Raw genomic sequence first — 26913 nt, 5'->3', positions numbered from 1 at the left:
TCAGGTTGTGTAGCTTTTATTTCTTGTTGTTCGCAAACCTCGTCCCCAGGGTCTTCTCGGCCGCCTTCAAATGAATCAAAGATGGCGGACGTTCAGTTAGAAAATCATTACAAATGATTATTGGCAATAGCTGACTATATGGGGGCTACACCACCCTCACTTAGTGATCTACAACACAACCGCGTCCTCCAAAGGTTGACAGGGGGAAATTTTGTGCAAGAAGACAAGGACTTTTGGGGAGAATTGCTGTCCTTTTTTCATCCTCCTTTAATATGATACAGTATATATTAGGTAAGCTTATAGGTAAGCTTATATTCACTTGTTGAAATAATTACGCCTCAGAAACTATTAATCGCCTCTTGATGTAACAATATCGTGCTGAATTCTGCGTGTATTTTATAAGTGTTTATGGTAAAAATTAGTCTTATTCCTGATATTTGGTTTTTCTGTTTGTCCTTGGATTTCCAATGTATTGTTGCTATGACCCCTAACTCAATATTTTCAGTATTGATTTTTATTGAAAAGTGAATAGTTGAATGGAAAATTATTTTTTTAAGAGTCCCTTAAAAATCAACAGAACATATCTGCTAATAATCACAGGAAAAAATTTCTCAAAAACATAATGGTTTTTAGAATGGTAAATATAGTAATTATACTATTCAAAAAACATGAATAGAAAAACAGAACACTTCCCATTCATGGATTTTATAATAAAAAACATCAATGGTTAGTAAGCTGAAAACATGATGTGTTTGACCTATGATGCATGCATGGTTCTCCAACTTCTCATAATGGTTTTTCCATGAAAGTACATAAATGGTTTTTGGATTGGTACTTTGTATAATTCCCACTATAATAACCATTGATGGAAAAGAACAAGCATGCCACTGATGGTTTTTGGGATAAAAAACAACAATGGCTAGTAAGCTGAAACCATAATACGTTCCACCCATAAAACATGCAGGATAAATCTCCAATTATTAACAACTCAAGTTTGCAAGTTATAGTTGATGATATATATAGAGGATATTACATGGGCGAGCAGAGATACGAATTTTATCTTCGAGTGTTCAATCAATATCTCACGAGTGAGCACAGCTCACCCGTGAGATATCTAAATTGAACACGAGAAAATAAAATTTGTATCTCCAAGCGACCATGTAATGTTCTGTTCATTATATAGATATCGATGAAACTTAAATAAAACAAAAGCTCAAAAATTCTTTATTAGAATAGCAACCCGATTCAACAGCGGTATCTTCACGTGTGAAATATAATATTATGGTATCTTCCACTGGTGAAAAATATCAAGTTTTCGACACTAGAGAAAACCTGGTATTTCATCGATATCTATATAATAAATATAATTATCCAAAATTATATGTCTATAAAATGGGTATGAATATCTACAATGCTAAAAAATATCAATTTAGAATGTTTATGTATTAAAAATTAGGTAAGGGCATCAAATTGATTCATTTTCATCTGAATTTCTTGTTTCAAATGTTGCCAATATCAGTGGTTGATTTATACGTTACAGTATAATGGATAATGCACAAGTTGATACTAGAAACCCTCAATTATTCTTGTATTTGATACTGTGAAACAACCTCTGTGCTGATCTATTAGTCATAAAGGGCACAGCTTCTGAGCTCACAGATTGATTGGCATGGCTAACTCAAATTAAAATTGGACATTCCATTAATTTGGTTTTGCTGAAAGAGTGAAAATTGAGAAAACCCCCGGGGGGGGGGGGGGGGTTGGTACTCTCATATATGGACTATACAGGGACTAACACATAATATACGACGGACGGATGCATGAGGTCTACTGAGATTACTCTCGGCTAAATTTTGATCATGCTCTAATCTATAGCTATGGCCAGCAGGAAGTTTTATCTTTGGACTAACAAATATGAAGCAGGTCTATTAGAAAGCTATGACGATTTCCTGAAGCTTGATCGGCCTGGCAAACACTGCTTGAAAAAGTTCAATGATGAAGATGAAGCTAAAGAAGCTTTAGAGAAGCAATTGCAAGAACTGGCTGCGAAGAACCAGGAAAATAGAAGTTCGCAAATAATACAAGAAGAGCATGATAATGTTCAAGAATCGCAAAACCCCGTAGACGATTTGACGATGACAGAAATTGCAGGGGAGAAGGAAGAAATTGTCAAGGGCCATGATGACCGTTATGAAAAGCTCGAAGCAGAGATGAATGCTCAAAAGGAGATCAATGGGAAGTTCGAAAAAGAAATAACAAAAAACACCATAGAGCTGAGTGAACTTTCCTTAGAGCTAAAAGATTTAGAGCAAAAAGCAAAGTCTTGGATTGGAGAAATTAAGATATTTTTGAATAATCTCGTAGAAGATTTTAAAACCGAATACGACAACAAAATCTAATCCCTAGAGAACCAATTAAGCGACTTCAACAAAAGAATGACCAAGTACGCCAAAAAACTGAATAAGAAGTTAGAAGAGGCCGACAGATCCTTATTGGAACTATCAGAGAAATTAAACTCGACTAGAGAACAAGATGATGATGATAGTGACGACGACGATAATGATGAATCGACAGATAAGTCGCAAATAATTTATTATCAAGTAGAGACTGAAAACAGATTTGACGCACTTCAAGAGAATGACAGTAATGATGTTCCACCTTCAAACACATCAATAAAGTCGAACGGTGCAGAACAAAACAATAGCAATGAAGTAAACAATGAAAGACATAAGCATACTGATGAAGAACAAAGTAAACAAGATTCGCATCCACAACAAGATGAAAAAGGACCGATCCTTATCCTAAGGCAAGACAAGTTTGCGCCAAATAGATATGTTAATAAGCAGTACATCGCAGGCGGTACAAGAGAGCTTCTGAGACATTTGAACAACATAGAAGATAACACCAACTACGAGTTCATAATCATCCATACAGGAACAAATGACATTGGGAAACTGTACAATGAAAATGTAGTAGAAAATCTAAGTACAGCCATATCACAAGTACAAAGTTTATGGCCTTCAAGTAAAATTGGGCTCTCAAGTATCATATATACCCCACGGGATGAACAGAAAAACATTGAGATCTTTAACATAAATACAGAGCTATATAATCGATGCAGCTATTCAGATGATGTGATATATATTGACAACACTAGAGTCGCTTGCAATCGAGATGGGACACTGAATGCAGAAGTCTTCTATGACCATATACATCTTAACAACCAGATTGGAGTTAGAAAGCTCGTCAGCAACTTAAAATTTAATTTGGGGCTCAAGAAAAGAAACATTTCATATAGCCGCAGACGCAGGCAAGAGCAACAAAGCACTAGAGTTCACCTTCAAGATTCACAGCCTGAGGTATCGTCACCATGGGACATCACGAAACCTATAGATTTAATCCAGAAGCCAACCTCTGAAAAGAATGATGAATTGATAAAGAACTTTCTGCAGGTCATAGCACAGTTGGTGCAGGGTCAGGTTTAGTAAATTATTTACTTATTGATATATATATACTTTTTTTTTTTTCTATAGAATTTAAAACGTAGAATTTTTGCTTAAATTTGTTTCAAATGCCGGGGGCCTTAAGATTAGGACTCTGGAATTTGCATGGGCATTACAGCAAAAATCTTGGAAACAAATTGAAGCTAAAAGAGGTTAACAATATAATTAATAGTCATGATATTTTTGGCATTGTAGAAACACACGCCAGCCTTGATTCTGACTTGAAATTAGAAGACTATAAATACTATACAAAATGTCGTGACAAAACAGGAAACCGCCATGCTGGAGGAATAGCACTATATATAAACAATAGAATCAGCAAGGGCGTTTCCTATATACCGACGTCTAACCAAAATGTTATTTGGTGTAGAATAAGTAAAGACTTTTTCCATCTAACAAATGACATATACGTAGGCACAATTTACCTAAGCCCAAATAATTATGCAAAAGAGAATGATGAAGATATATTGCAGGATATAGAACTAGATATAATTAATTTTTCAACTAAAGGTGAAGTCATTCTACAAGGCGACTTTAATGCACGAACTGGGGAAATCCAGGAATACATAAATGATGATGACAGTAAGTACCTTAATTTACCTGATGATTATCTCATTGACAATCAAATGAAAAGGTACTCTAAAGACAAAGAGAACGTCGATAAAAGGGGTAAATGTCTAATAGATATTTGCACGGCTTGCAATTTACGAATCTTTAATGGAAGGGTTGTTGGTGACTTGACGGGCAAAAAGACTTGTTTTCGATACAACGGAAATAGTCTAGTCGACTATGTAATCGGGAGTACAAATCTACTTGAAAAAGCTCGATTTTTGAAGGTTAATCCACTAATGCCAGATCTATCCGATCATTGTCATATTTCTTATGGAATAGAAATCCAACTTTACCCCGAAAACAGTGGAAACAAAGAAAGAGAAGAAAATAGGGAATTTTCGACAATTTCTAGCTTAAAGTGGCATACTGGAAATATCAATAAATTACAAAACATTTTAAGCACTACAGAAATGCAAGCAACTCTATGCGAATCAATAGAAAACGCAGATAATGTAGACTCAATGGTTAAGGCATTTACTGAAACCCTAACAAGCATAGGAACAGAAGCAGGTCTTTGTTCCCTAACTAAACAAACTAAAGCATTTAAAGAAAATACAGATTCACAAAAGTGGTTTGATTCAGAATGTGAAAACGAAAAGAAAAATCTTCGATCTCTTGGAAAACAAATTTGTAGGAATCCAAATAATGAACAACTTCGTAGGAATCTACATACCCATAAAAGGTCCTTTCGAAGCATGTGTAGACGTAAGAAAAACAAATATTTCAATTCAAAATTAATTAACCTTGACCTCAAAGATTCGAAATCCACCTGGAAGTCTTTGAAACAACTTTTTAATGTAGGCAAAGCAAAAAATGCAAACTCCTGTCGAGCAAACGAAAAGGACTTATTTAATCACTTCAAGACGCTTAATAGCTCCCAGACATCTGCAGTAAATACTACGGAGACCTTAGAACAGTCGCAAAGTCAAGGGGAATTAGATTTTTCCATTACAGATCAAGAAGTATATGAAGTTCTAAGTAACCTAAAGAAACATAAAGCTCCCGGCCCTGATAATATTCCAAATGAGCTATTGATAACGGGAAAGGAAGCACTAAAAGGACACCTAACGGTAATTTTCAATAAAATCCTAGACAACGGAAAGTTTCCCTCTTCATGGAATCTAGGATATATTGTTCCATTGCATAAAAAGGACGATCCAACGAAAGCTGAAAATTACCGTGGAATAACACTCCTTTCTGCAATTGGCAAAGTTTTTACGGCAATACTTAACAAACGGCTCTATGATTACCTAACAACGAATAATATAATTAAACAGGAACAGGGTGGGTTTAGAAAAAAGCACGGAACAACAGATAGTATTTTTATTCTGAAATCCGTAATCGATAAATATGTTAAAAGTAAGCCACGGAAGAAAAATAATTTCCTTTTTTCCTGCTTTGTAGATTTTCAAAAAGCGTTTGACTGCATCCCAAGGAAAAAATTAATGGCAAAACTTGAAAATGTTGGTATAAATGGAAATTTTCTAAGAGTGATACAATCGATGTACTCCACTGATCAATCAGCAATCAAAGTAAATGGACACATTTCTCCGACATTTTCCTGTTATATGGGTGTTAAACAAGGCTGTATGCTGAGCCCTACGTTATTTAATTTATATCTTCACGATCTGCCTGACTCATTAAATTCGTGTAACAACAATGATGTAATGTTGAATGGCAAACCGATTAGTACTCTTTTATATGCAGATGACCTGGTTCTGTTCTCTAAATCTGCTAAAGGGCTTCAGAAATATCTCGACAAGCTAGAGGCATTTTGTGAACAATCAGGCTTAACAGTTAATATAACAAAGACAAAAGTGATGGTTTTCAATAATACAGGGAAGACAATGAATAACTTCCAATTCTATTTGAACAAATCTAAACTAGAAAACGTTAAATCATATAAATATTTAGGATTAAATTTTACAACCTTTGGAAACTTTACGTTTGCAAAACAAGAATTAAAAAAAGCTGCATTAAAGGCACTATTTCAGATGAAAAAACAAATGGGTGAATTTTTCACATCCAATATCAAATTAACTATAAAACTGTTTGACTCGCTTGTTACACCAATACTTCTATACGCAAGTGAGATATGGGGTATCGAAACATTAAGCACCAAAGACCAAGAGCCCATGGAACTTGTTCATTTGAAATTTTGCAAAATGCTCCTCAAGGTGACAAAGAATGCTAGTAACCTTGCATGCAGAGCTGAGTTAGGAAGGTTTCCGCTAAAATGCAAAGCATGCAGTAAAAGCTTTAAATTCTGGCATAAAATTATAAAGTCGGAACTACACCCAAAAAAACTTTCAGCTGAAGTCTACCAAGATATTAAAAATGAAACTAAAAAAGCCTTTTGGAGCATAAAAATTAAAACTACTTTAGAACAACTCCGATTGGGGATAATTTGGATGAAACAAAATGAACTTTCTCCAAGATGGTATGAATATGGAAAAATAATAACCCAAAGAATATATGACATTGAGAGGCAAATTTTATGGAGTAATCTCCACAATGATGAAAGGAAAGACGACAGACATAAAAATAAACTCAGAGTCTTTCGTCAGTTCAAAACGGATTATAACTTTGAAGAATATTTAAGTCAAGTCACCAATATTAAGCACAGAGTGGCGCTTACAAAATTAAGAATTAGTAACCATAAGCTTGAAGTAGAAACGGGGAGGTATAAGAGGCCTTATCTCATTTACGATGAAAGGATTTGCCCAGTGTGTAAGTCGGGAGTAGAAAACGAAAAACACTTTCTAGTTTGGTGTCCACTATATGACTCTCATAGAAACGACTTAAGAGAGTTCATAGAAAAAAACACCAGCATTAATTTCAACAATATGAGCGCTGACAGTCGTTTTATGTTCTTAATCAATTCAAAATCAGCGTCTCTACAAAGAGCCATATCAGCATACATTCATCAATGTATGCTGATACGTGAAAATGAATTAAGAAAATTACCTAATACATAGTATATATATATACCTATAATATATTTGGAATCAAACACTCATGTACTATTAGTATAAGGTGCCAAATAAAATTGTATTGTATATTGTATTATACAGGGATGATCCGCTGAACATGATATGGTTTTTTGAGCTTCTTGTCATAAACAGGGTATGCAATTTCACTCAAGTTCCAAGTTCTTCCTGAGCTTCCTGTCATATTCAGGGTTTCTATTTTCGTATTGACCGAAACTGGTTATTATGGTCGTAAAAAAACGATACGCGAGATGACATGATTATTGAAACAGGAACTCAGTGCAATAAATTATATCTTTTGTCATAAACAGGGTAGCCCTTTCAGAGTCCCAGCAGAACACCCCTACCCAAATTCTGGCAGAGTACCCCCCCCCCCCCCCCCCCCCCCGGGAGAAAACCCCTGAATTCAGGAATACAAAAACTGAAATCTTGGATGTGAAAGAATGGAGTGCACTCACCCACTTTCAGTGCTATGCCGCACTTGATTACATTCAATTAAAGTTGATTATGATTAGTGTTTTCTTCATTCTTACATAACAGCAAGTCTTTGATCCTGGGTTCAGTGGTATCAATTAATGAAGTACAGAAGAAGACCAGTCTGATTTTCTGTTGGCTATACCCAAAGATTATTTATTTTACGTACTGGTCCTTAGGGGTTAGAGTAAAGCACACAAGGTAAAATATTATTGAATCCTGATAGAGATTTTTACCTTCACTGATTTCTTTTTATTTATTTAAACATATTTAATCACATATTAACCCCAAGATAAAAAAACTCATTGAAGGGGTCTAAATATCTATTTACACATGAAACTAAATTACATGGCGTACATAGGTCAATGAACACAGAATAGTAATAATAACAAATACATTAGCAAATTAAAAGAGGATAAAGTGAAATTAAATTAGGACAAAGAACACGTTTAGAGTCTACAGTAGTATACATTGTTACACGGCAAAAAAATAGACTTTGGTTTTCAGGTGCAGATAGCTCTTCGGACTTGTGCTATTTAAAGGAAAAAGTTTTTTCTTGAAAGATAATTTAGACTAATTATTGATAAGTTGTGCAGCAGAGGTAATTAGTGTATCACTCTGAGCAGAGTACAGGGGGCAAAACATTAAACATTGAACTGACTCTTTAAACCCTGTTGACATACACAATCCTGGCTTATGCTACGATTAATTTTGAACAGATACAAATTCAACGCACAACCTAAGATCAAGGCGTAACGAGTAAGAGATATACTATGACTCTTCTGGTTGTTAAATGTTCCCAGCTTACTTAACAACCATTGCTTGCTAATTTCTTTTGAGGCGTCTGTTGCGATAATAGCTGAGTTCCTAATGATAAGTTTAAAAATGTGCTGCATCCATTATAAATCATCCAATAAGCATATTCCATGATGGATTTTATCTTAGTTTTATAAAGGTTAATCAATGTTTCTCTGTTTGATAATTTATATTGGAGCCCTTTTAGTTTTATAAAGGTTAATCAATGTTTCTCTGTTTGATAATTTATATTGGAGCCCTTTTAGTTTTATAAAGGTTAATCAATGTTTCTCTGTTTGATAATTTATATTCGAGCCCTTTTAGTTTTATAAAGGTTAATCAATGTTTCTCTGTTTGATAATTTATATTGGAGCCCTTTTAGTTTTATAAAGGTTAATCAATGTTTCTCTGTTTGATAATTTATATTGGAGCCCTTTTAGCATGTGTATGTGTTTTAAAGGCTTTCTGGTGATTTCCAAAAATGTATGGTCATGCCATGACATACTGGAAGATAAAGATAAACCAAGATCAATTATGACTGGCAATTTCTTTAACTAAAGTTGTTATTTATAACTAAAAGTGGATGATTCCAAAGGTATCGTAGTTTAGGTTTGGATATAAGTAATGTCATCACCAGATTGATGCATTTAGCTCATAATGAAATATACCTTAATAAATATTATTAGGTTTTTACTTGTTTTTGCTGCTGGTCATTTTAGGTCAGACAATACAAGTGATAGTCTATTCCAATTCAATCTGGAACAACTTTATTCCACTCCATGCAGGTATGCTGTATGCTGAACTTATATACATTATGTACATGTAATGAACATTTGATTAAAGAAATAGAAAAAACGTGCATGATATTTTGTGTATTGTTATATAAAGCTGTGCAGGGATTAACAGAACACAAGACTTCTAGAATAGTTAGTTCCTCAACACTTCTTCTACAAGTGCTATCAAAGCACCAAAGCAAGCAAGCTATTTGTTTTTCCTATAAAAGGAAAATTATGATAGCCATTATTTTGAAGAAAAAAATTCACACCCCCAACCAATCAGAAAGCAAGATTTACAGCAGTTACTGGTATTTTGCCAATATTTTCTGTTAACATTCATTAACTGTGACTTTGCTCCTCCAGTGGTCTTCAACATGATCAAGCTACATTGTTACTCTATCTGCTGTTGCACAGAAACCAAAATGTATCATTTGTTTTATCAAGAGAAGATATTGATCAGCTAGTGAGTATTTACATTCAATAAGTTAGTTTGTTGGGGTATGGGCACAACTTACGGAAACAACCTCTGGGCTGATCTAAGTCAGGGAATGGCTAAATGTTAGGTTTTGCAGAAGGGAGAAAGCCACAGAACCTTGAGAAAACCTTGGGAGAGATCTAACAAATTTTACTGGCAATTTATTTTGGTACCTGAGACCTAAGTGGTGAGAGGCAAGTCCACTACCACTGCACTTCTCTAGATTCCCAAAAGTCTAGATATGCTATTGTATTTAATTTAAAGCCTCCTAAAATCAAGGGCAAAAAAATCTCATTTTAGCTGAGGACAAATGACATTATACAATAAACAAGAGGATATTTGAGTTTTATCAATTGATACAATTAACATGAGCTCAGGATACCTTGTGAGGAGCGAGTAGAGAATACCCGCCCACTTCTTAAGGCACCTCCTAAAAATGAATAGCACCTGTAGTCTACTGGGTCCGCAGTTCGCTAAAGAGAACGAGTATTCATATATTTCGAATTGAAGCAATACATGCTATTTAGAGTTTTCTTATCCGTATTTTCGGTCATGAACGTCCTATACTACCAACGGTCATTCTATTTTGAATAGCTGTACCCTATGAATATTTATCGCTGAACCATGCGTGCCAAGTAGCGTTACCTTCAATACAATAACGTAGACCGACCGAAACTTTTTTCTTTTTTATGAGCTGAAAAACTGTGATTTTTGGAAAACAAACCTCAGTCTTCCCTTAGAAAAGTGTCATTATGGAATGTTACAAAATCTCGAAATAAAGAATGATGACCATCACATTTTATCGCATTTTTAAGTTAGAATATCTTAGAGCACCACTTGCGAAAAATTAGGCAAATGATATTCCTCGAACGTCATTATTTTCTGGTGATAAAAACAGATTTAAGCCTTCACCTCTTCAAATTTGTTTTTATTTCATGTTATTTTTGAAAAATTTCCCCAAAATAAGTCGGCCATTTTAACCAGCAATTGTTAATGGTTTCAATGTTACATTTTACTATGATTTGTAATTGACAATTGTTACGAAAAACAAACCCTACCGCTAAAGACATGCAGTGTGAAGGCATCAAACGCCAAGCCTGACACATTATAATACTCTGTAATACCACAAATTGCATAAATAGCAGGAAACGCTTATATTAATATCTGTTATTTTCATGCTCCGTGTCATTTGAGTAAATCCGTCATTTTTTGCATCTTTAGTTTTTCTTGGTGCTGATTGTCGGTGCTGCTAAGTGTAAAGACGACAGGTCATTTTAACCCCATTTTATCTTCAACACTTATAACACTATGATAGTATGTGTGAGGCATGACTTAAAAAAAAACAAATAGAAATTTTCGATTTGACTCTCGCGTAGGTAAGAACCATCCATGCTGGAATAACAAATATAATCATTCTTAAAACCATTTCCTATGAGATGATCGTCGGTCTAGAGTTCAGGCTTAACCATTTTTTCAAACTCTGAAAAGGAAAAAATATATATGATGTAAGTTGAGCTTGAATAAGGGTCAGTTAGGATGAGTAATTACCTTCAAATGTAACTTTTCTTTTTTTACCATGATTTGAGTCTTTAAGAATATCATTGATAACTTGTTCTGATATATATGATGTAAGTAGAGCTTGAATAAGGGTCAGTTAGGATGAGTAATTACCTTCAAATGTAACTTTTCTTTTTTTACCATGATTTGAGTCTTTAAGAATATCATTGATAACTTGTTCTGATATATTTTCCCCCATATGACGTAAAACGTAACGTATTTCACTGGTAAATATGTAGCCCTTGTCATCTCCGTCAAAAGTGCGAAATGCCTCTAGTAGTTCCTCCTGGTCTAGCGTGTTATTGTTTTGATTAATCATCATATTAACGAATTCATGGAAGTCCACAACCCCATTGCCTATCGAGAAATAATTGCACGTAGTCAATATACCACCAATGAAGTCATCATCATCATCACATGCACTTACCATCATAATCTACTTCGTTCACCATCTCTTGGAGCTCAACTTCTGTAGGATTTTGTCCAAGAGATCGCATTATGGCGCCAAGTTCTCTCGTAGTTATGTAACCATTTTTATCTTTATCAAAAAAGTTAAATGCATCCTCGTATTCTGTGAATCAACAAAATAAAAATAAAAAACTAATTTGGATAATAGTGTCTTATTCATAATATGATACTACAGTATATAACATAGTAAATCATAGACACAGTATACTACACTTTTCACTCCCCCCCCCCCCCCCCCCCCCCCCCCCCCCCCTTCCCTACGCTAGTGACACTGAATATTTTGAGTATCTTACCTTTTATTTGCTCCTCCGTCAGTTTGTTCTAAGGTTAGAAATAAAACAAAGTTTTAAATGTGAGTCAAGCATTTGCTATACAGACCTGTTCCCCATAGGGTATCCCCTATACATAAAGAGCTTACAGCTCCCATCGTGTTAATATCACAATATACAGACACGCCTGTTTCTCTCTACTTCTCTCTTGTTCTACAGCTCCCAGCGTGTTAATATCACAATATACAGACACGCCTGTTTCTCTCTTGTTCTACAGCTCCCAGCGTGTTAATATCACAGTATACAGACACGCCTGTTTCTCTCTACTTCTCTCTTGTTCTACAGCTCCCAGCGTGTTAATATCACAATATACAGACACGCCTGTTTCTCTCTTGTTCTACAGCTCCCAGCGTGTTAATATCACAGTATACAGACACGCCTGTTTCTCTCTACTTCTCTCTTGTTCTACAGCTCCCAGCGTGTTAATATCACAGTATACAGACACGCCTGTTTCTCTCTACTTCTCTCTTGTTCTACAGCTCCCAACGTGTTAATATCACAGTATACAGACACGCCTGTTTCTCTCTACTTCTCTTTTGTTCTACAGCTCCCAGCGTGTTAATATCACAGATAGACACGCGCCGTGTTTCTCTTCTCTAGTAGTTTTTCATGTGTTTGGACCAATCAGAATGCGCTAATTGCTTCACGCTTAGACTTGAAATCCCGTCCAGTCCTCATTGTCGGCTTTGAAATATTACATATAGTGTATATAAAGTATATATAGTCAATATATGTATATATATACTCGATTGCAAAAAGGTTGTAGTATACATTTATGTATATATACAACTATCTAATGAGATGACTCCTAAAATATGATCGTGTATATATTGAAAGTTAAGAAAAATACTTTTATGCCCTACTTTTATGTTAGATACGTCAAATCCCTAAGGTTTTTATGTATCGGATATTAATTAAATATATTTATTGATATATTTTCACTTTTTTAGCCTAACATTTCTCTAATATATATTTAATACTATCTCATTGCGCTCAAATCACATTTTTTGATATTCTTCACGGATACAACATCTCGAAAAATTTTTATTATTTTAATATGAAGGACCGGGTAAAGAGTTATTCATTTCATTCAAGTTTTTACATCTAATCAGTTGTTTGTCTATATGTATAAATGTATATTACAATGTTCCTGCGAGTGTATATATTTAAGGAATATAAAACGGCGCGCGTGTCTATATACTGTGATATAAACACGATGGGAGCTGTAGAGCAAGAGAGAAGTCGTAGAGAATCACGAGGCGTAGCCGAGTGTTTCTTTGACTTCTCGAATGCTCTACAGCTTCCATCGTGTTTATATCACAGTATATAGACACAAGCGGACGTTTTATATCGCTTTTGTAAAATATTTTAAAATGATTTCGCGTGAGCGTGTCTCTGTTCTCTGATATATACACGGTAGCCAGCCAATTAGCGCGCGCGTTAAATCTCAAATATTTTATAAATATATATATTCGAGATATTACACGCGTATATATATATATATATATAGTGCGCTAATCAGCTGGTGTTATGTAGACAGTTGTATTTACCGCTGTTATTTACTTTTCATCTTACCGTGACGTGTTACGGTCCACCACGAATGATTTGAGTTTTTGCAATATATGTATTTATCTATACTAAGCATCAATTTGTTTGTAAAAAGGCAATCACAACAAATTCAATTACATCACATTAAGACAAACTACAGAAAATTATATATTTCTCTCTGCTAGGTGTGTATATTATATTCAATCTTCAGGATCTGTGGATCCCGGTTAACTTACATCAGTATCGACCACATATATATCAACTGATCAGCTTTAGGCACTAATCGTACAATTCATTGGACTTCAGTTTCATGCATCACTTACTGACTGACTACCTACAAGCGATTCTTCATAACTAAATTATGATGACGTATCAAATACAAGCACAAAACATATGGGTTAATTTTCGTCCTTGGTGATTCTATATTATACAGTAACACTTAATAATGAGATAAATAACTACTGATCTATACCTCGAAATCCATCTTGATAGACGGACGGCTCATCGATCTCTCAGCCTTACAATTTAGTTCACCTGTTTATGCGGCAAACAGATCTGAAAAGACGCTTTGAAATCAGAATAGTAACAAGGTTTCATTCATCTTGTATAAATCCTAGTGATCCATAAAGGTATATAAACATTTCTCCCGATTCACAAATCAAACCAGCCGACCTTCGTGGCTTTACTTTTACCGATCATTTTCGCAAAGATGTTTTGTGTCTCATCCGCATTTCCATATTTTTCTTCCGGAGCTCAAATGTCATATGCTAATTCGAGGATAAGTTTGTTGGCTCTATGTACAAAGTAATCAGCCAACATCATCGCGCTGAGCCAATCCATTCAATTCTACCTTTTTTAATTATTTTTTAGAAGAGAATAGTTTTCAAAATGCGAATGAAAGGTTTGTTTTTGGAGGCGTCGCAGAAACTTCCGTTTATCGATATTTTTAATTTAAAACGTTTTCCTCTCAACCAATCAATCGTTCAGCCTTCGTACATATCTTACTTATAGCAACTAGATATCTTACCATAGCCAGAGAGGGTCCAGAGATAACCAACTATCACTTGGATGTTAGCAATAATATATCTTGCAAAATTGTTCAGAGTAATAATAATTAATATTTACAATGATCATGTTCATGCATATTGTGAACAGGATTGAGTTCTTTTGAATAGAATTATTCATATACTCTGACAGCTATTGAACAATCAGTGCGATGTGTTTGAATATTGTTGATGAAATACACTGAAGGCGCGAGGTGTTGAATTTACTAATAAATAACGAGATAACAAGAATACTACTTAGTGATCGTTACAAATCCACAAATCACAGTATCGTCTAGTTTATACATAACCCATGATGCTTTGCACTAATGAATAAATTATACGGCAAAGTCTTTCACTAGCCTGGCCTGGCTCTTCATTATGCATGTTGTTTTGACTGAAATACTATAAGATACTAGAACAAAGCAAAACTAAAATAACCGGCACAGTAAAGCAAAGCAGCTACATTCAGCTGGGGTCTTGGCAACCGGCAAATCAGTTCAAATCAGATTGAAAAGGTTTTTTCCTCCTACATTAGGTTCATAATAATCTCAATAAAACAACTGCTTAGGAGCCTAAAAGGCGAAAATCAGGCGAACGCTACGCGAATTTAACTCACTACAATCTTGGTTCTTGGTTTTTAAAAAATACTTTATTTTATTTCATTCTTTTATTGGAACGGCAAACGAAGCTAACTTTTTTTTCAGCGCTGATAGTCTGATTATGATATTATGCAACATATATGATAGATGCTGATAACGATAAAGATACCAATGTACATAGCCCGGCAGTAGTGTACAAGCAGTAAATGATCGATCTTACCATAACTGAAAGCAGTCGATCATCAATGCCTTCCGTCCTCTTTTGAAGGGAAGCCATGACACACACAGTGTGTTCTTCAGTATCGAATGATCTGTCCTTCACTCGTTCCGTTAGACGTAGAACACATGCGGCATGTAAGCACTTGAACTATGAGAATATTTACTTTTGAACAAAGAGCGTACCATCAGTATGCAGTAATGGTTTAGAATTCTTACAAATTACCAATAGTATTTTAGGTCTTCAAATTGATTTAACACCACAAATTAGATTTTATTGTGGTTTTGATGGATGCGCCAAGAGAGCGATTTCATTTGACCATCAAATAAGGTGGTTAACGAGTTTATAACCGCATATAGATCGTTAGGGATCTCCTAAACCTCTGATATATTGCCGCCTATTAGAACACAAACAATTTGTGTACTTTTAATTGATAGCAAATTTTAGTTCGTAAAAATGCGTGGCATTTCAAATAAATAGAGGATATTACATGAGCGCGCGGAGATACGAATTTTATCTTCGAGTGTTGAAAAGATCTCTCACGAGTGAGCGCAGCGAACGAGTGAGAGATTTTCAACACGAGAAGATAAATTTCGTATCTCCAAGCGGCCATGTAATATTCTGTTTATTATATAATTATCAATGAAGTATGTTTTGGCTTTTTCGGGCAATTCTTTCCGTGTATTTTTGAATAGCCATCGCAATGGTGTTATTTTCACACGTGAAAATAACGTGTTATTTTCATGTGTGAAGATATCAATTTTTCGAAATAGAGAAAAATAGATATTTCATTGGTAATTATATAATAATAACAGTTATCTAATAAATGGAACTACCCGACCTAGGGACTCTATACACCATCTGACGAAATACAACTAGATGCAAGAAGATAACGTAATAACGCGCAAATATGGTATTTTAATTTCTGTCGTCATTCATCTGAATTTGGTTAAATTTCTAGATTCGAGTAATAAATAGGACGGCGTCTTGACGTCACTATATCCACCTGTTATGTGACTCAAATAACAATTCACCTACACGCCAATTGGAGGAGTTTGGAGTATTAGCCAACTAATTAATTTGAATCACAGCACGTCGAGATGGGATGAGAGATCAAACCAAATTAAAATATCCTATAAGAAGTTAGAATGACTGTAGTTAGTTTTTCACTTTAAACCAAAGTAGTATGGAATATTAATATACCTGAATCAAATAACATCATGAATTATCTGACACGAAAGAATTTCGTTGTCGGTTTCCTTGCTCTTCTTGCTGCGTCTTATATTTTCGTTTTGAAACTTGGACAAGACATCAACAATCATTTGGCTACAGAACTACAGTCATCTAATACGGACGTCCATCGTGAAAACTTCACTCCTACTCAGTCACCGCAAATCTCAACCTTACCATTAGACCAAGTGACTCAAGATCTCTCTCACATCCCTCAGAACCCAGTTATTCCACTGGGCAAAACACAAATATTTACTGAAAACCAATCAGAGTCCTACATCAAGTTCAGTGGAATGGATTTACCAAGAGAAGGAGATTTTCCCTGCGCAGATTCATTGGCCAGAGGTTCTTGCCTCATTCAGCGGAAAAAGATGAGTGACTTCGAACTCTTTTGTGATCGTATTGGGCCTTATTGCAAAGGGTTTGTCTTAAAAAAGGATACCGACCACCACCAAACATTCGCATATTTTAAACGAAAATTAGGAGACTTGAAGCCAAATAAGAATACAGATTTGTTTGTAAAAAGGGAATTTCTAGTCAAAAAAGATCGAATCAAATATTAGCATGAATTAACTTAGAGTTATTTAAATAGTTATTAGAAAAACCTTCCAGTCTACTGGGGTTTTTTTTGCTATACTCTCGTTGACTCATAGTTTGTTTTCATCGTATTGAAAAATGAATAATTTCCCTCCCTCAAATCACTGACGTAAGGGAAATAGGGAGCAGGTGGGAAACACAAATTCAGTTCACTAACGACTCACTGATCTTTAATGTTATTGCTTTTTAACACCCGGCACTAGAAATAACACATGTTTACACCTTGACTGGCGTAAGCACCTTACACCCGGCTTGTTTAAATAAGCAAGAAAGTAATTATATGGGTATTAGCGGCAAGCAATGTATAACTATGCGACTGTGTGTCGGGTAGGCATCAGACCTTCAGTTTCGTCAATCCATGGAACACGCTCGGTTAAAATATTCTTCAGAAGGCACACAAGTTGCATCCGTGTGAAAGGAAATATTGCTAGAAAAATCTTATTCTAATAAAAAGAAGTTTGTTTATTGTTTGTGGCGTACGTAATGTTTAGTTTTCCCATTTCACTATCTGAGGTACAGCTGCGAGCAATATCCCAGATGTCATGCTGTGAGAGGTAACGCCATATGTAGCGTGACATCCAAACCTCTTTTAAGTGCTATAAGAGTGCTATAAGCCAATATTTGCGACGACACTGACGCGAATCAAGTCTTTTTAACAGTTCAACATTATACATGCAATAATCATGAAAATGTTACTCGCACTGAAGGCCTCATTTGAAAAACCTCTTTTCCTTGCAACAGACCTCGAGGCCAAAGACCCCGCCTCATGCTATATTTTATAAAAAACGGTGCATAATTGGCTACACCCGAGGTTTGATTCATCTGTCAGGAAGATATCATTTACATACTTCTATACATATGTTATTTTTATTAGTCTAGCAGGAGAAGGCCCATCTTCTTCCAAAGCAGCTTCATATTTCTTTTGCTTAAACAGGTCTTTAGTTTCAGTGGGTTCATTTGTATTTGTATGAATGAGTTCTGATTCCACCACGATTCCCTCTATTGGTGCTCCGTCCACAACAATTCTCTCGACCACAAACTCTTCTCGTCCATAAAACCAAATTAATAATCCAAAGATAATAAAGGCGGCGATGGACGGGATGAAGGCAATGGCCTTCACGCCCAGGGAAAAACCAAGGTATTTGGAATTCATCTTGGGGTCGATGGAAGCAAACGATTGATTTGAAGTTGTCATGTGACTATTGCGCCATTCCCAACTCACCATTGTCTTGTTTGCAACCGCAAGGAAAGATCTGTCTTCTATAGTAAATATATTACCTTCTGAGTTGGTGTATTGACCAAAGTCATATGGTGAATAAAAGATCTGATTTTTCCACATGTTAAGATCAAGGATGATAACAAGCATAATTATGCCATAGTTAAACCACTTGCCTGTGATGTGTACCGACCAATTTTCGCGATTAAGAAACCGTGGAAGTGAAAGGCGAATAGACGCTACATTGATACCTGGCAGCTTGATGTCTAGTGAACCACGAAAAAGTGGAAATTCCCAATCCTACGGCAGAAAGCAAATTTATGTCAGTAATTGAAGGAAGGGACCTTGTTACATTTAGTACGTACTGTACCTGCATAACAATGGATAAGTCACAAATCAAGATAAAAGAGGCCAATAATGCTCTTGAAAGTTCGTTCGTTGCTACGAAGTCATGGTTCAGATAATCCCATTTCAGATAATCAGTAGTGATTGCTGTGGTAACTATCACCGTGGTAACGAAGAGCACAACCCAAAACATGATGATACGGTTCCAGCCTGTTCTCCACCATTTGCGAAGTCTCTTGTTCCAGCGTGGATAGAGTTTGTCCTGCGAGAGCCAACAGAAAATATCGATAAATACCTCCAAGTAGTATTATATATACTAATTACAATTTATAAAATAGCTCAGTATCCTGTACCTGAAGCATCATATCAGTCACCATCCAGGCGGTCACAAAATCACCCATCCATGTGCCCAGTCCTGCTGCCTTCATAAAAGTCTTATTCACAAACCCAAGAAAACTCGTAACTTTATACTCGGCTACTGAACTGCCACCCAGACCAATAAACGCATTAAATATGATAGATAAAATGTAAAGGAAGGTGATGGTCGTTAAAAACATGATCATCCATGATCCCTTGTCTTCTTGAAACATTGTAAGCCTCATCAACCTGTAAAATATTATATCGCACTATATCAACGATCATTCCCTTATATCAACGATCATTCCCTTATATCAACGATCATTCCCTTATATCAACGATCATTCCCTTATATCAACGATAATTCCCTTATATCAACGATCATTCCCTTATATCAACGATCATTCCCTTATCAACGATTCCCTTGTATCAACAATACTTCCCTTATATCAATGATCCTTCCCTTATATCAACGATCATTCCCTTATATCAATGATCCTTCCCTTATATCAACGATCATTCCCTTATATTAACGATCATTCCCTTATCAACGATTCCCTTGTATCAACAATACTTTCCTTATATCAATGATCATTCCCTTATCAACGATTCCCTTGTATCAACAATACTTTCCTTATATTTATGATCATTCCCTTATATCAACGATTCCCTTGTATCAACGATAATTCCCTTATATCAACGATCATTCCCTTATCAACGATTCCCTTGTATCAACAATACTTTTCTTATATCAATGATCATTCCCTTATATCAACGATTCCCTTGTATCAACGATAATTCCCTTATATCAACGATCATTCCCTTATCAATGATTCCCTTGTATCAACGATAATTCCCTTATATCAACGATCATTCCTTATCAACGATTCCCTTGTATCAACGATAATTCCTTTATATCAACGATCATTCCCTTATATTAATGATCATTCCTCTATCAGAAGAAATCCCAGTCCTGGTTGCACGTCACAAATATATATAATACTTACTTTTTCAAAAGAATCTTATGGATGATAAACTTTCCAACCAGTAAGCCAATTATCATTCCAAGAATCCACATAAACACCTTCAATGCAGCCCATCCTCCACTGGGATACCTGTGGTATGTTTAACATAATTATTATTCATAAACCAAAAAGAAGCTAAAAGATTCCAGTGCAAGTGCAAGATAAATTAAATAAATAAATATGTGTGAATAAGGTAATAATAATTGTGCTAATAATGATTAAATAAATAATAATCACTTAATATGTGGTTTTACCAATCATACAGCCCCCAATCAACCCCATATCGGCAACCTTCCAGTTATACCTTAACTGGACAGGCCCCGACATGGGACCAACCAGGCAGCTATACAATTTATAGGCAATGGAACTCCACGCCCCCCAGTCATGGAACAATCCGACCCGAAAAACCCCACGACTACCAAACCGGACTGGGTCTATTGCCTCGTCCAAATTTAACAGCCACTGGAGTCCCCTATCCAACTATTCCCCAACCGGGCAGCATGGAGCTCCATTTCCCATGATAGTTAATAAAACACCTAACACATAAACATCTAACATAAAAAGAAAAGTGATTTGAACCAGAGTAGAAGTGTGTTGCAAGGCACCCATACTTTTGTTTTTATCTACATTCACAATTACTTCAAAGGCATCAAACCTATTGTCCTGGGTCAGCCTGTACAGTAGTTTTAACTTTCCTTATATCAGACTAAGATATAAGCTAATAATATAAAAATGTATTGGTGTCCTGGGTCAACTGTACATTAGTTGTATTGTCACAGTGTCCCATTCAGTATATATTATGACTAAGATATATGCTAATACTATAGAAATGTATTGGTGTCCTGGGTCAGCTGTACAGTAGTTAAGGTGTCACAGTGTCCCATTCAGTATAACAGACTAAGATATAAGCTAATAATATAGAAATGTATTGGTGTCCTGGGTCAGCTGTACAGTAGTTAAGGTGTCACAGTGTTCCATTCAGTATAACAGACTAAGATATAAGCTAATAATATAGAAATGTATTGGTGTCCTGGGTCAGCTGTACAGTAGTTAAGGTGTCACAGTGTTCCATTCATTATAACAGACTAAGATATAAGCTAATAATATAGAAATGTATTGGTGTCCTGGGTCAGCTGTACAGTAGTTAAGGTGTCACAGTGTCCCATTCAGTATATATTATGACTAAGATATAAGCTAATAATATAGAAATGTATTGGTGTCCTGGGTCAGCTGTACAGTAGTTAAGGTGTCACAGTGTCCCATTCAGTATGTATATCAGACTAAGATATAAGCTAATAATATAGAAATGTATTGGTGTCCTGGGTCAGCTGTACAGTAGTTAAGGTGTCACAGTGTTCCATTCAGTATAACAGACTAAGATATAAGCTAATAATATAGAAATGTATTGTTGCAGTCCTGAATCAGCCTGGACAGTACTTTTAAGGTGTTCCAGTGTCCCACTTGGTATAGTGTAACAGACTGGGGGAACCACAGTAGTGGTGCAGCTCAGCTTAGTCAAATGAAAACATTGTGAATGCACCTCTTGCAGCTGCTATATGGTCCATGTATGACCCAGGAGCACAGCTCTGATCATTATATGTCTAAAAGCTATAACCAGTTTGACTTAGTATGAAATGTAAGATATATGGCAAGTATGTATATGCAGTGAAAATATTGCAAACAAATGTGTAAATATACCTTGAATACGTTGGTGCCTTACTGTGCCGATGTGAATATAGATACTAGATAGCAAGAACAGGTATGATGGCTTGCAACCCGAAATAAGAGCCATATATATAGCCTAGCTTCTCTGAGCCTATTGTCAGTCAAACTTGCATCGCTAGCAAGTAACAGTTCAATGGCTTTGTGTCACGTCATGCACAGTTGAAATGAAATAGCAGAAACTGTTCGATTATTATTGTACCTGTTGACAACGAAAGAGTAGACATTCCCAAGCACAGGCAGAGTACATGGAGCAACACTGTGAGATACTGGATCCTCGGCGTAGATCAGAAAGTTACAGAAGATAACAAAGTACGCAATAAACAGTCTAAAATATGGATGCTGAAAGTAATAACGGCTATTTTTCTTTTGGATTCGTACTCGACGTAATGTATTTCCTTGTACGGGCGTCTGTAAACAGTAATAATTATGAGATATGATTATACATACAACTTCTTTCAACAGCCCATATACTATAGAATGTACATACATACATACATAATAGACTTACCGCATCAATAGATTCGTGTTCAGCTGTTGTTTGGGCGTGATCTTCTGTTGATTTTGGTTGTTGTTCGTTTGGTTGATCTACTTCATCAACATCAGAGTTTTGATGATGTTTCGTAGGAGAAGACATTGTGTATATGACGGTACAGAACCAGGAATATCAGTTGTATGAGTCAACACTTCCGCAGAGGTTTTTGATTGAATCGAAAGCATAAAGGATTGACTTTTATAAGCAAGACAATAGCATCTGATGGGTTTACCTAATGTATTCCACAGGAAGCCCAACACGGACTTCTATTCAGTAAACAGTCAAGATATAGATTCAAAGATATTTTTGCTCCGAGTTAAAGATATATTTTTCAGATCTACCCACATTTCCATTTGAAATATATACTGGACTGACTACTGCTACTCAAGTCATGTCAAGTACATGGACTACAGTGAGGGAATGACAGAGTGAATGACAGTGCCACAGCAGCCCAATCTGCTCTCTATTCAGGTTCTCTTTTAAAATCATTTGGGCAAAATAGTCTATCTGGCATAGCTTTGTTCTTCTTTTTAATTTTTCAAGATATACAAGACCACTAAAAAAATCAATCAAAAAACACATAGAGCCTGGTGTTATAATACTTTTATTTCTCAATCAATTATTGCAAGTATTACACTTGAATTGCAGGAACAACACTCTGGAGACCTGCATTGACTGATACCAAGTTGTTTCTCCATTCAACTAAACGACCATGAAGACTTTTCCACTGATCTTGACCAAAGGTTCTTGGAGCTACAGAACTAATGGGGGAAATACACAGATTCAATTCATGTCTTTCTTGAGTGTATAAATGAAATTTATAAACATGAGATAAAGCATGAAAAGCAAAGATTTTGAAAAAGTGACAGTAGATTGTTAGTGATTTTCAGTGTAGGTAGTGTGATGGCAGGTTGTCAATAGGAAATTGCTAATGTAATGGTGACAGTGGTGTCAGGCAACACAGATTTGGGGGTCGTATTGTCTACTATTACCCATATACTAACCTGATAACTACTCTTTTGTTCATCTGATCAAGCCTGACTTTAACAAGTGATGTTTGGACAGCTGTAACATCAAACAATAAAGCAAGTTAACTCCTTGAAACCTACACTACTCAAGTGAAGGAATTCAGGATGGTATGCGGTAAAATGCCTGCTTCTCACCTCTGAAGGTCCAACATTAAATATTCCTAGTCACTGCATGTGACCTGAGTTGGTTGGTTCTCTATATCACTCTGAGTGATATTGAAAATTCTTCCCGACTTAATTTAGTTTTTCTTCCCTCCTAGCTCTCAATTAAATCAACCCTTATTAATTCAAACTGGTTAGAGCTGTGCTCCAGGGTTATACATTGCCTTTATAGTAGCTGCCATAGGTACTGCCTTCACATTGAGGGGTGCCACTGCTGTAGTTCAGTAGTGATTGGTGATAAACATGACATGTTGTGTTATCCTTTGTACATGGTATGTGCATCAGAGGTAACTACATTTCCTACCTTCAATAACAAAGCCTTCTACATCATCAACATTGATATCCAACTGATTTGCGAGCTCATCAAATGATATTTCATGCTTGTTTACTCCAATCTCCATCACAGTCAGAATACGCATTTTCTTCAAATTCAATTCATTGGATAGTCCTGAAAACACATGTACATAAATGTAGTCACATTCAACACCGACCAAACTTAAAACAAAAAATATAGCTAGCCTAAATATAACTTTTGACTGTGCCAAACATAGATTGACATGGTTCTCAACTGTCACTGGGAAGAACTGCACAGCCTACCAGTGGCTGGTTTGGGTCATTTTTGAGATATCAAATGTGAAGCATTATGGACTGTTCTTCAATTATTGCTTAACCATTATAGAAAAGGGGCCATATGATATCAACAATGAAATAATTGGGATAGTACTTGCACTACGATTGGTCGAGAACCATGTTTGATGAGGGTATCAAAACCCGCTCACGTCATCCTTTACAAATACATCGGAATAATATGATTATTTTTTTCATTTTTTGGTGTGTTTGTTATTTTATTCATGAATGATTGTCAAATCACTTACCAAGAGAATCAACAAATTCCTTGTTACTCTCATAAAAGCTGATGTAATCTTGCACATGACCAGAGACAAATATTTCTAAAAGCTGATGGAAAAAGACTTAAGTTACCCTCATTCTGAACATATTTATCGTAGAAATAAACAACTCTTGACTATCATAATTCAATGAAAGGTAGCTTAGTGATAGTGCACTTTTTATCTCTATGGTCTTGGGTTAAATTTTCTAATTCTAATTCAATCTGTGAGTTAGCCATGTCCTGAATCAGATCAGCCCAGAGTTTTTTTAAGTTTTTGATCTGTGAGTTAGCCATGCCCTGTTATAGATAGGTACAGAGGTTGTTTAAGGAATTGATCAAATTTGAAGATTTTTGTAATTATATTCAGTTACCTTGTAAATGGGTTCTCCCTTTAATGAAGCAACAGGTCTCAAAGCTATGATGTTATCCAAAATAAGGAGATTTGGTTTAGCCAGACAGCTAGTAATACAACTCTTAGCATCTTCCTTTGCGGTGGATGCATTTTGTTCTGTGTAAGTACTTAGCAGCTCAATCATCACATTAGATGCTTCCTCACTTTTAATGGAAAGAACAAGAAAAAACACTTTGCAGTTAACTACAGTGATAGCCTTTATCTCAATAGCCATTATCCCAATAATTATTAGACATTTATACTCAAAAGCACACAATTTATCTTAACAGCAAATAACTGTACCATAGATCTAAAAGAAATCACACATACCTATGATGCTCATCAATAAGAGCATTGTACAATAGCCTGTATATGTGGCGTTTGCCATCTGCATCACTTCCCCACATGTTTAACCACTCTTTCACTAGATCTAGTCCTGTGGGAATTTCATCAATAAGGCTTGCTTTGGATGCAATCATTAACTGTGCTGCATAAACATTGTATCTCATGGGATCTCTTTCTTGAAGCCCGCTGAACAACACTGACAAACTATTATCAACAAAATAAAATCAATGAGAAATAGTTTGAAACCATCATCATGATTCTGTGTTGAGTGATCATGTTAGGAGTGAATGATGTTTGAAGAGTCAAGCAACAACAAAACCATCTAACCTAACATAGAACAACTAAATACAACTAATTGAAGAAACGTAGTAAGGTTCGAGAAGGTCATATCATCGAAGCTAAGACCAAAAAGGATTTTGGGTACTCCGAAATGTGTATTATATTATTGCATATAGACATGTAAAAATGCACAGTAGAGCAAAGTCAGACAACCTAGCTAGATTAACAACATGCCAAAGCCATGATGCATAAAATGTGAACAGGAAGGGAAAACTGCAATATGCATAATATTGTTTGTCTTCCCATGCTCCCCTTTGGTCTTAGCTTTGATGACATAACCTTTTTTAAACCCCACAATGATTTTTCAATTAGGTGTATAACAGAGCAACATCCTGGAATGGCCTTCATAATATAGAAAATTATAAAACTACCATCATATATAATATTATGAAGGCATGGTTGCTTACATCCGTAATCTTGCAGATGCAGTAGGATCATCTGATGACAGCATAGTTGAAAGTTTATCACAGCACTTTTTGATGAGCTCATCTCTTTGTTCGGTGACTATCAGAACCAAATAAAGAATACTGTTCATAACACTCTCCATCTCTGTGAAAGATATCAATAAATCATTAGTACAAACATCTTGTAATTCAATCACTTCATAACTCATTAACTCACCTGCTTCATTCTTAAAACAAACTTCACAATAGTCTAACAGCTGAGAGAGTTCCTCGTGAAGAGGAGATACTGTTTCTTCACTGATACTGTCATCATTTGACTTGAAATATGATCTTATTTCTCTAACCTATATAAAGCAAAATGAATATCAACAACATCATCTACGATTGTTAACATTTACTGCACTTGGTCGGATAGGATTTACTTTCCATAGATCTCTTTCGATTTTTCAATACATTTTCCTTTGGACAAAAACAATAGACTTATATTTCTATCAAGAGATTAACATTTGAAATGAATTTACAACAACCATGAGAAGAAGAGATTTTTTAAGTCAAAAGACACGTATATCTAAGTTATGAATTTACTGCTCATCTTCTGCTGTAATGACATAATATCGTTAGGTCGATTCAGAAGACGGTTATTTCAGTACTCTAGTGTATATATTCACCTGATCTTCTTCGTTAGCGTCGATAAACGCCGGTAAAAATGACTCCATTTTTCAATCGAATGCACGAGTTTCTTACACGACAATGGGGATGACCGCTGATACTGCGGGCATCAAATCACAATGCATCATGGGACGGTTAGCCTTTACTTGAAAGACTAGGGAGGGGAGGCTAAGGGAGGGGAGGCTAAGGGTGGTTTTCGTGCAATTCTCATTAGTTTTTATTCAGGTATGTTTGATGTTGATTAATCCACGATCACCTGTAGAAAGGCTA

General features: G+C 35.6%; 5 protein-coding genes across 8 annotated transcripts in view; 2 read left to right on the top strand and 3 right to left on the bottom strand.

Annotated features, from left to right (window-relative positions):
* The first annotated feature begins 53 nt into the window (after positions 1-53).
* The window catches only part of LOC116304033 (ankyrin repeat and BTB/POZ domain-containing protein 2), a 33655-nt gene continuing 6795 nt past the window's right edge, over positions 54-26913 (top strand). The window contains exons 1-3 of the mRNA XM_089030271.1: positions 54-291; positions 9094-9159; positions 9514-9613. The gene's annotated coding sequence lies outside the window, so the exon portion shown is untranslated. The remainder of the gene's footprint in view (positions 292-9093; positions 9160-9513; positions 9614-26913) is intronic.
* LOC148910891 (uncharacterized) lies at positions 2405-7773 on the top strand. 2 transcript variants are annotated; one of them, XM_089030270.1, is made up of 4 exons: positions 2405-3474; positions 4014-4085; positions 7190-7241; positions 7646-7773. In XM_089030270.1, exons 1-3 carry the CDS (start codon positions 2436-2438, stop codon positions 7201-7203), a joined length of 1125 nt encoding a protein of 374 aa, XP_088886396.1. In that variant the 5' UTR covers positions 2405-2435; the 3' UTR covers positions 7204-7241; positions 7646-7773. The 2 variants fall into 2 exon arrangements, with proteins under 2 accessions (XP_088886396.1, XP_088886395.1); XM_089030269.1 differs by lacking the exons at positions 7190-7241; positions 7646-7773 and having other exon boundaries at positions 4014-7159.
* LOC116304040 (neo-calmodulin) lies at positions 10533-15555 on the bottom strand. Of its 3 annotated transcripts, none has more exons than XM_031713688.1 (5): positions 15393-15555; positions 11944-11971; positions 11610-11753; positions 11297-11539; positions 10533-11105 (listed from the first exon to the last, which is right to left on the bottom strand). In XM_031713688.1, exons 1-5 carry the CDS (start codon positions 15447-15449, stop codon positions 11074-11076), a joined length of 504 nt encoding a protein of 167 aa, XP_031569548.1. In that variant the 5' UTR covers positions 15450-15555; the 3' UTR covers positions 10533-11073. The 3 variants fall into 3 exon arrangements, with proteins under 3 accessions (XP_031569548.1, XP_031569551.1, XP_031569549.1); XM_031713691.2 differs by lacking the exon at positions 15393-15555 and adding an exon at positions 14555-14640; XM_031713689.2 differs by lacking the exon at positions 15393-15555 and adding an exon at positions 14000-14304.
* On the bottom strand, positions 17370-22638 carry LOC116304050 (transmembrane protein 117). The gene is made up of 6 exons (XM_089030272.1): positions 22393-22638; positions 22084-22292; positions 20142-20249; positions 19131-19383; positions 18803-19039; positions 17370-18732 (listed from the first exon to the last, which is right to left on the bottom strand). The coding sequence occupies exons 1-6, from the start codon at positions 22516-22518 to the stop codon at positions 18067-18069; spliced, it is 1599 nt and encodes a 532-aa protein (XP_088886398.1). The 5' UTR covers positions 22519-22638; the 3' UTR covers positions 17370-18066.
* On the bottom strand, positions 23005-26735 carry LOC116304035 (eukaryotic translation initiation factor 3 subunit M). Its single transcript, XM_031713682.2, has 9 exons — positions 26643-26735; positions 26192-26318; positions 25978-26119; positions 25217-25435; positions 24867-25050; positions 24482-24563; positions 23911-24054; positions 23421-23481; positions 23005-23177 (listed from the first exon to the last, which is right to left on the bottom strand). The coding sequence occupies exons 1-9, from the start codon at positions 26688-26690 to the stop codon at positions 23048-23050; spliced, it is 1137 nt and encodes a 378-aa protein (XP_031569542.1). The 5' UTR covers positions 26691-26735; the 3' UTR covers positions 23005-23047.

The sequence above is a fragment of the Actinia tenebrosa genome, unplaced genomic scaffold, assembly GCF_029948245.1.
Source record: "Actinia tenebrosa isolate PJP-AT-01 unplaced genomic scaffold, QUT_ActTen_1.0 PGA_scaffold15__27_contigs__length_11533743, whole genome shotgun sequence".
Classification (NCBI taxonomy): Eukaryota; Metazoa; Cnidaria; class Anthozoa; order Actiniaria; family Actiniidae; genus Actinia; species Actinia tenebrosa.
Note: the sequence above shows the minus strand (reverse complement) of the source record. Positions and strands in the feature narration are given on the sequence as shown.

Coding starts and splice junctions, on each gene's coding strand:
- LOC116304040 (XM_031713688.1), bottom strand. CDS start 15,449: ATGGCTTCCCTTCAAAAGAGGACGGAAGGCATTGATGATCGACTGCTT. Junction 11,540..11,609: donor GAACGAAGTAGATTATGATG/GTAAGTGCATGT, acceptor ATTTCTCGATAG/GCAATGGGGTTGTGGACTTC. Junction 11,106..11,296: donor AAGAAAAGTTACATTTGAAG/GTAATTACTCAT, acceptor TTTCCTTTTCAG/AGTTTGAAAAAATGGTTAAG.
- LOC116304050 (XM_089030272.1), bottom strand. CDS start 22,518: ATGTCTTCTCCTACGAAACATCATCAAAACTCTGATGTTGATGAAGTA. Junction 19,040..19,130: donor TGACTGATATGATGCTTCAG/GTACAGGATACT, acceptor TGGCTCTCGCAG/GACAAACTCTATCCACGCTG. Junction 18,733..18,802: donor ACTTATCCATTGTTATGCAG/GTACAGTACGTA, acceptor TTTCTGCCGTAG/GATTGGGAATTTCCACTTTT.
- LOC148910891 (XM_089030269.1), top strand. CDS start 2,436: ATGACCAAGTACGCCAAAAAACTGAATAAGAAGTTAGAAGAGGCCGAC. Junction 3,475..4,013: donor CATAGCACAGTTGGTGCAGG/GTCAGGTTTAGT, acceptor TTTCAACTAAAG/GTGAAGTCATTCTACAAGGC.
- LOC116304035 (XM_031713682.2), bottom strand. CDS start 26,690: ATGGAGTCATTTTTACCGGCGTTTATCGACGCTAACGAAGAAGATCAG. Junction 26,120..26,191: donor TTGTTTTAAGAATGAAGCAG/GTGAGTTAATGA, acceptor TATCTTTCACAG/AGATGGAGAGTGTTATGAAC. Junction 23,178..23,420: donor AACAAAAGAGTAGTTATCAG/GTTAGTATATGG, acceptor TTCCCCCATTAG/TTCTGTAGCTCCAAGAACCT.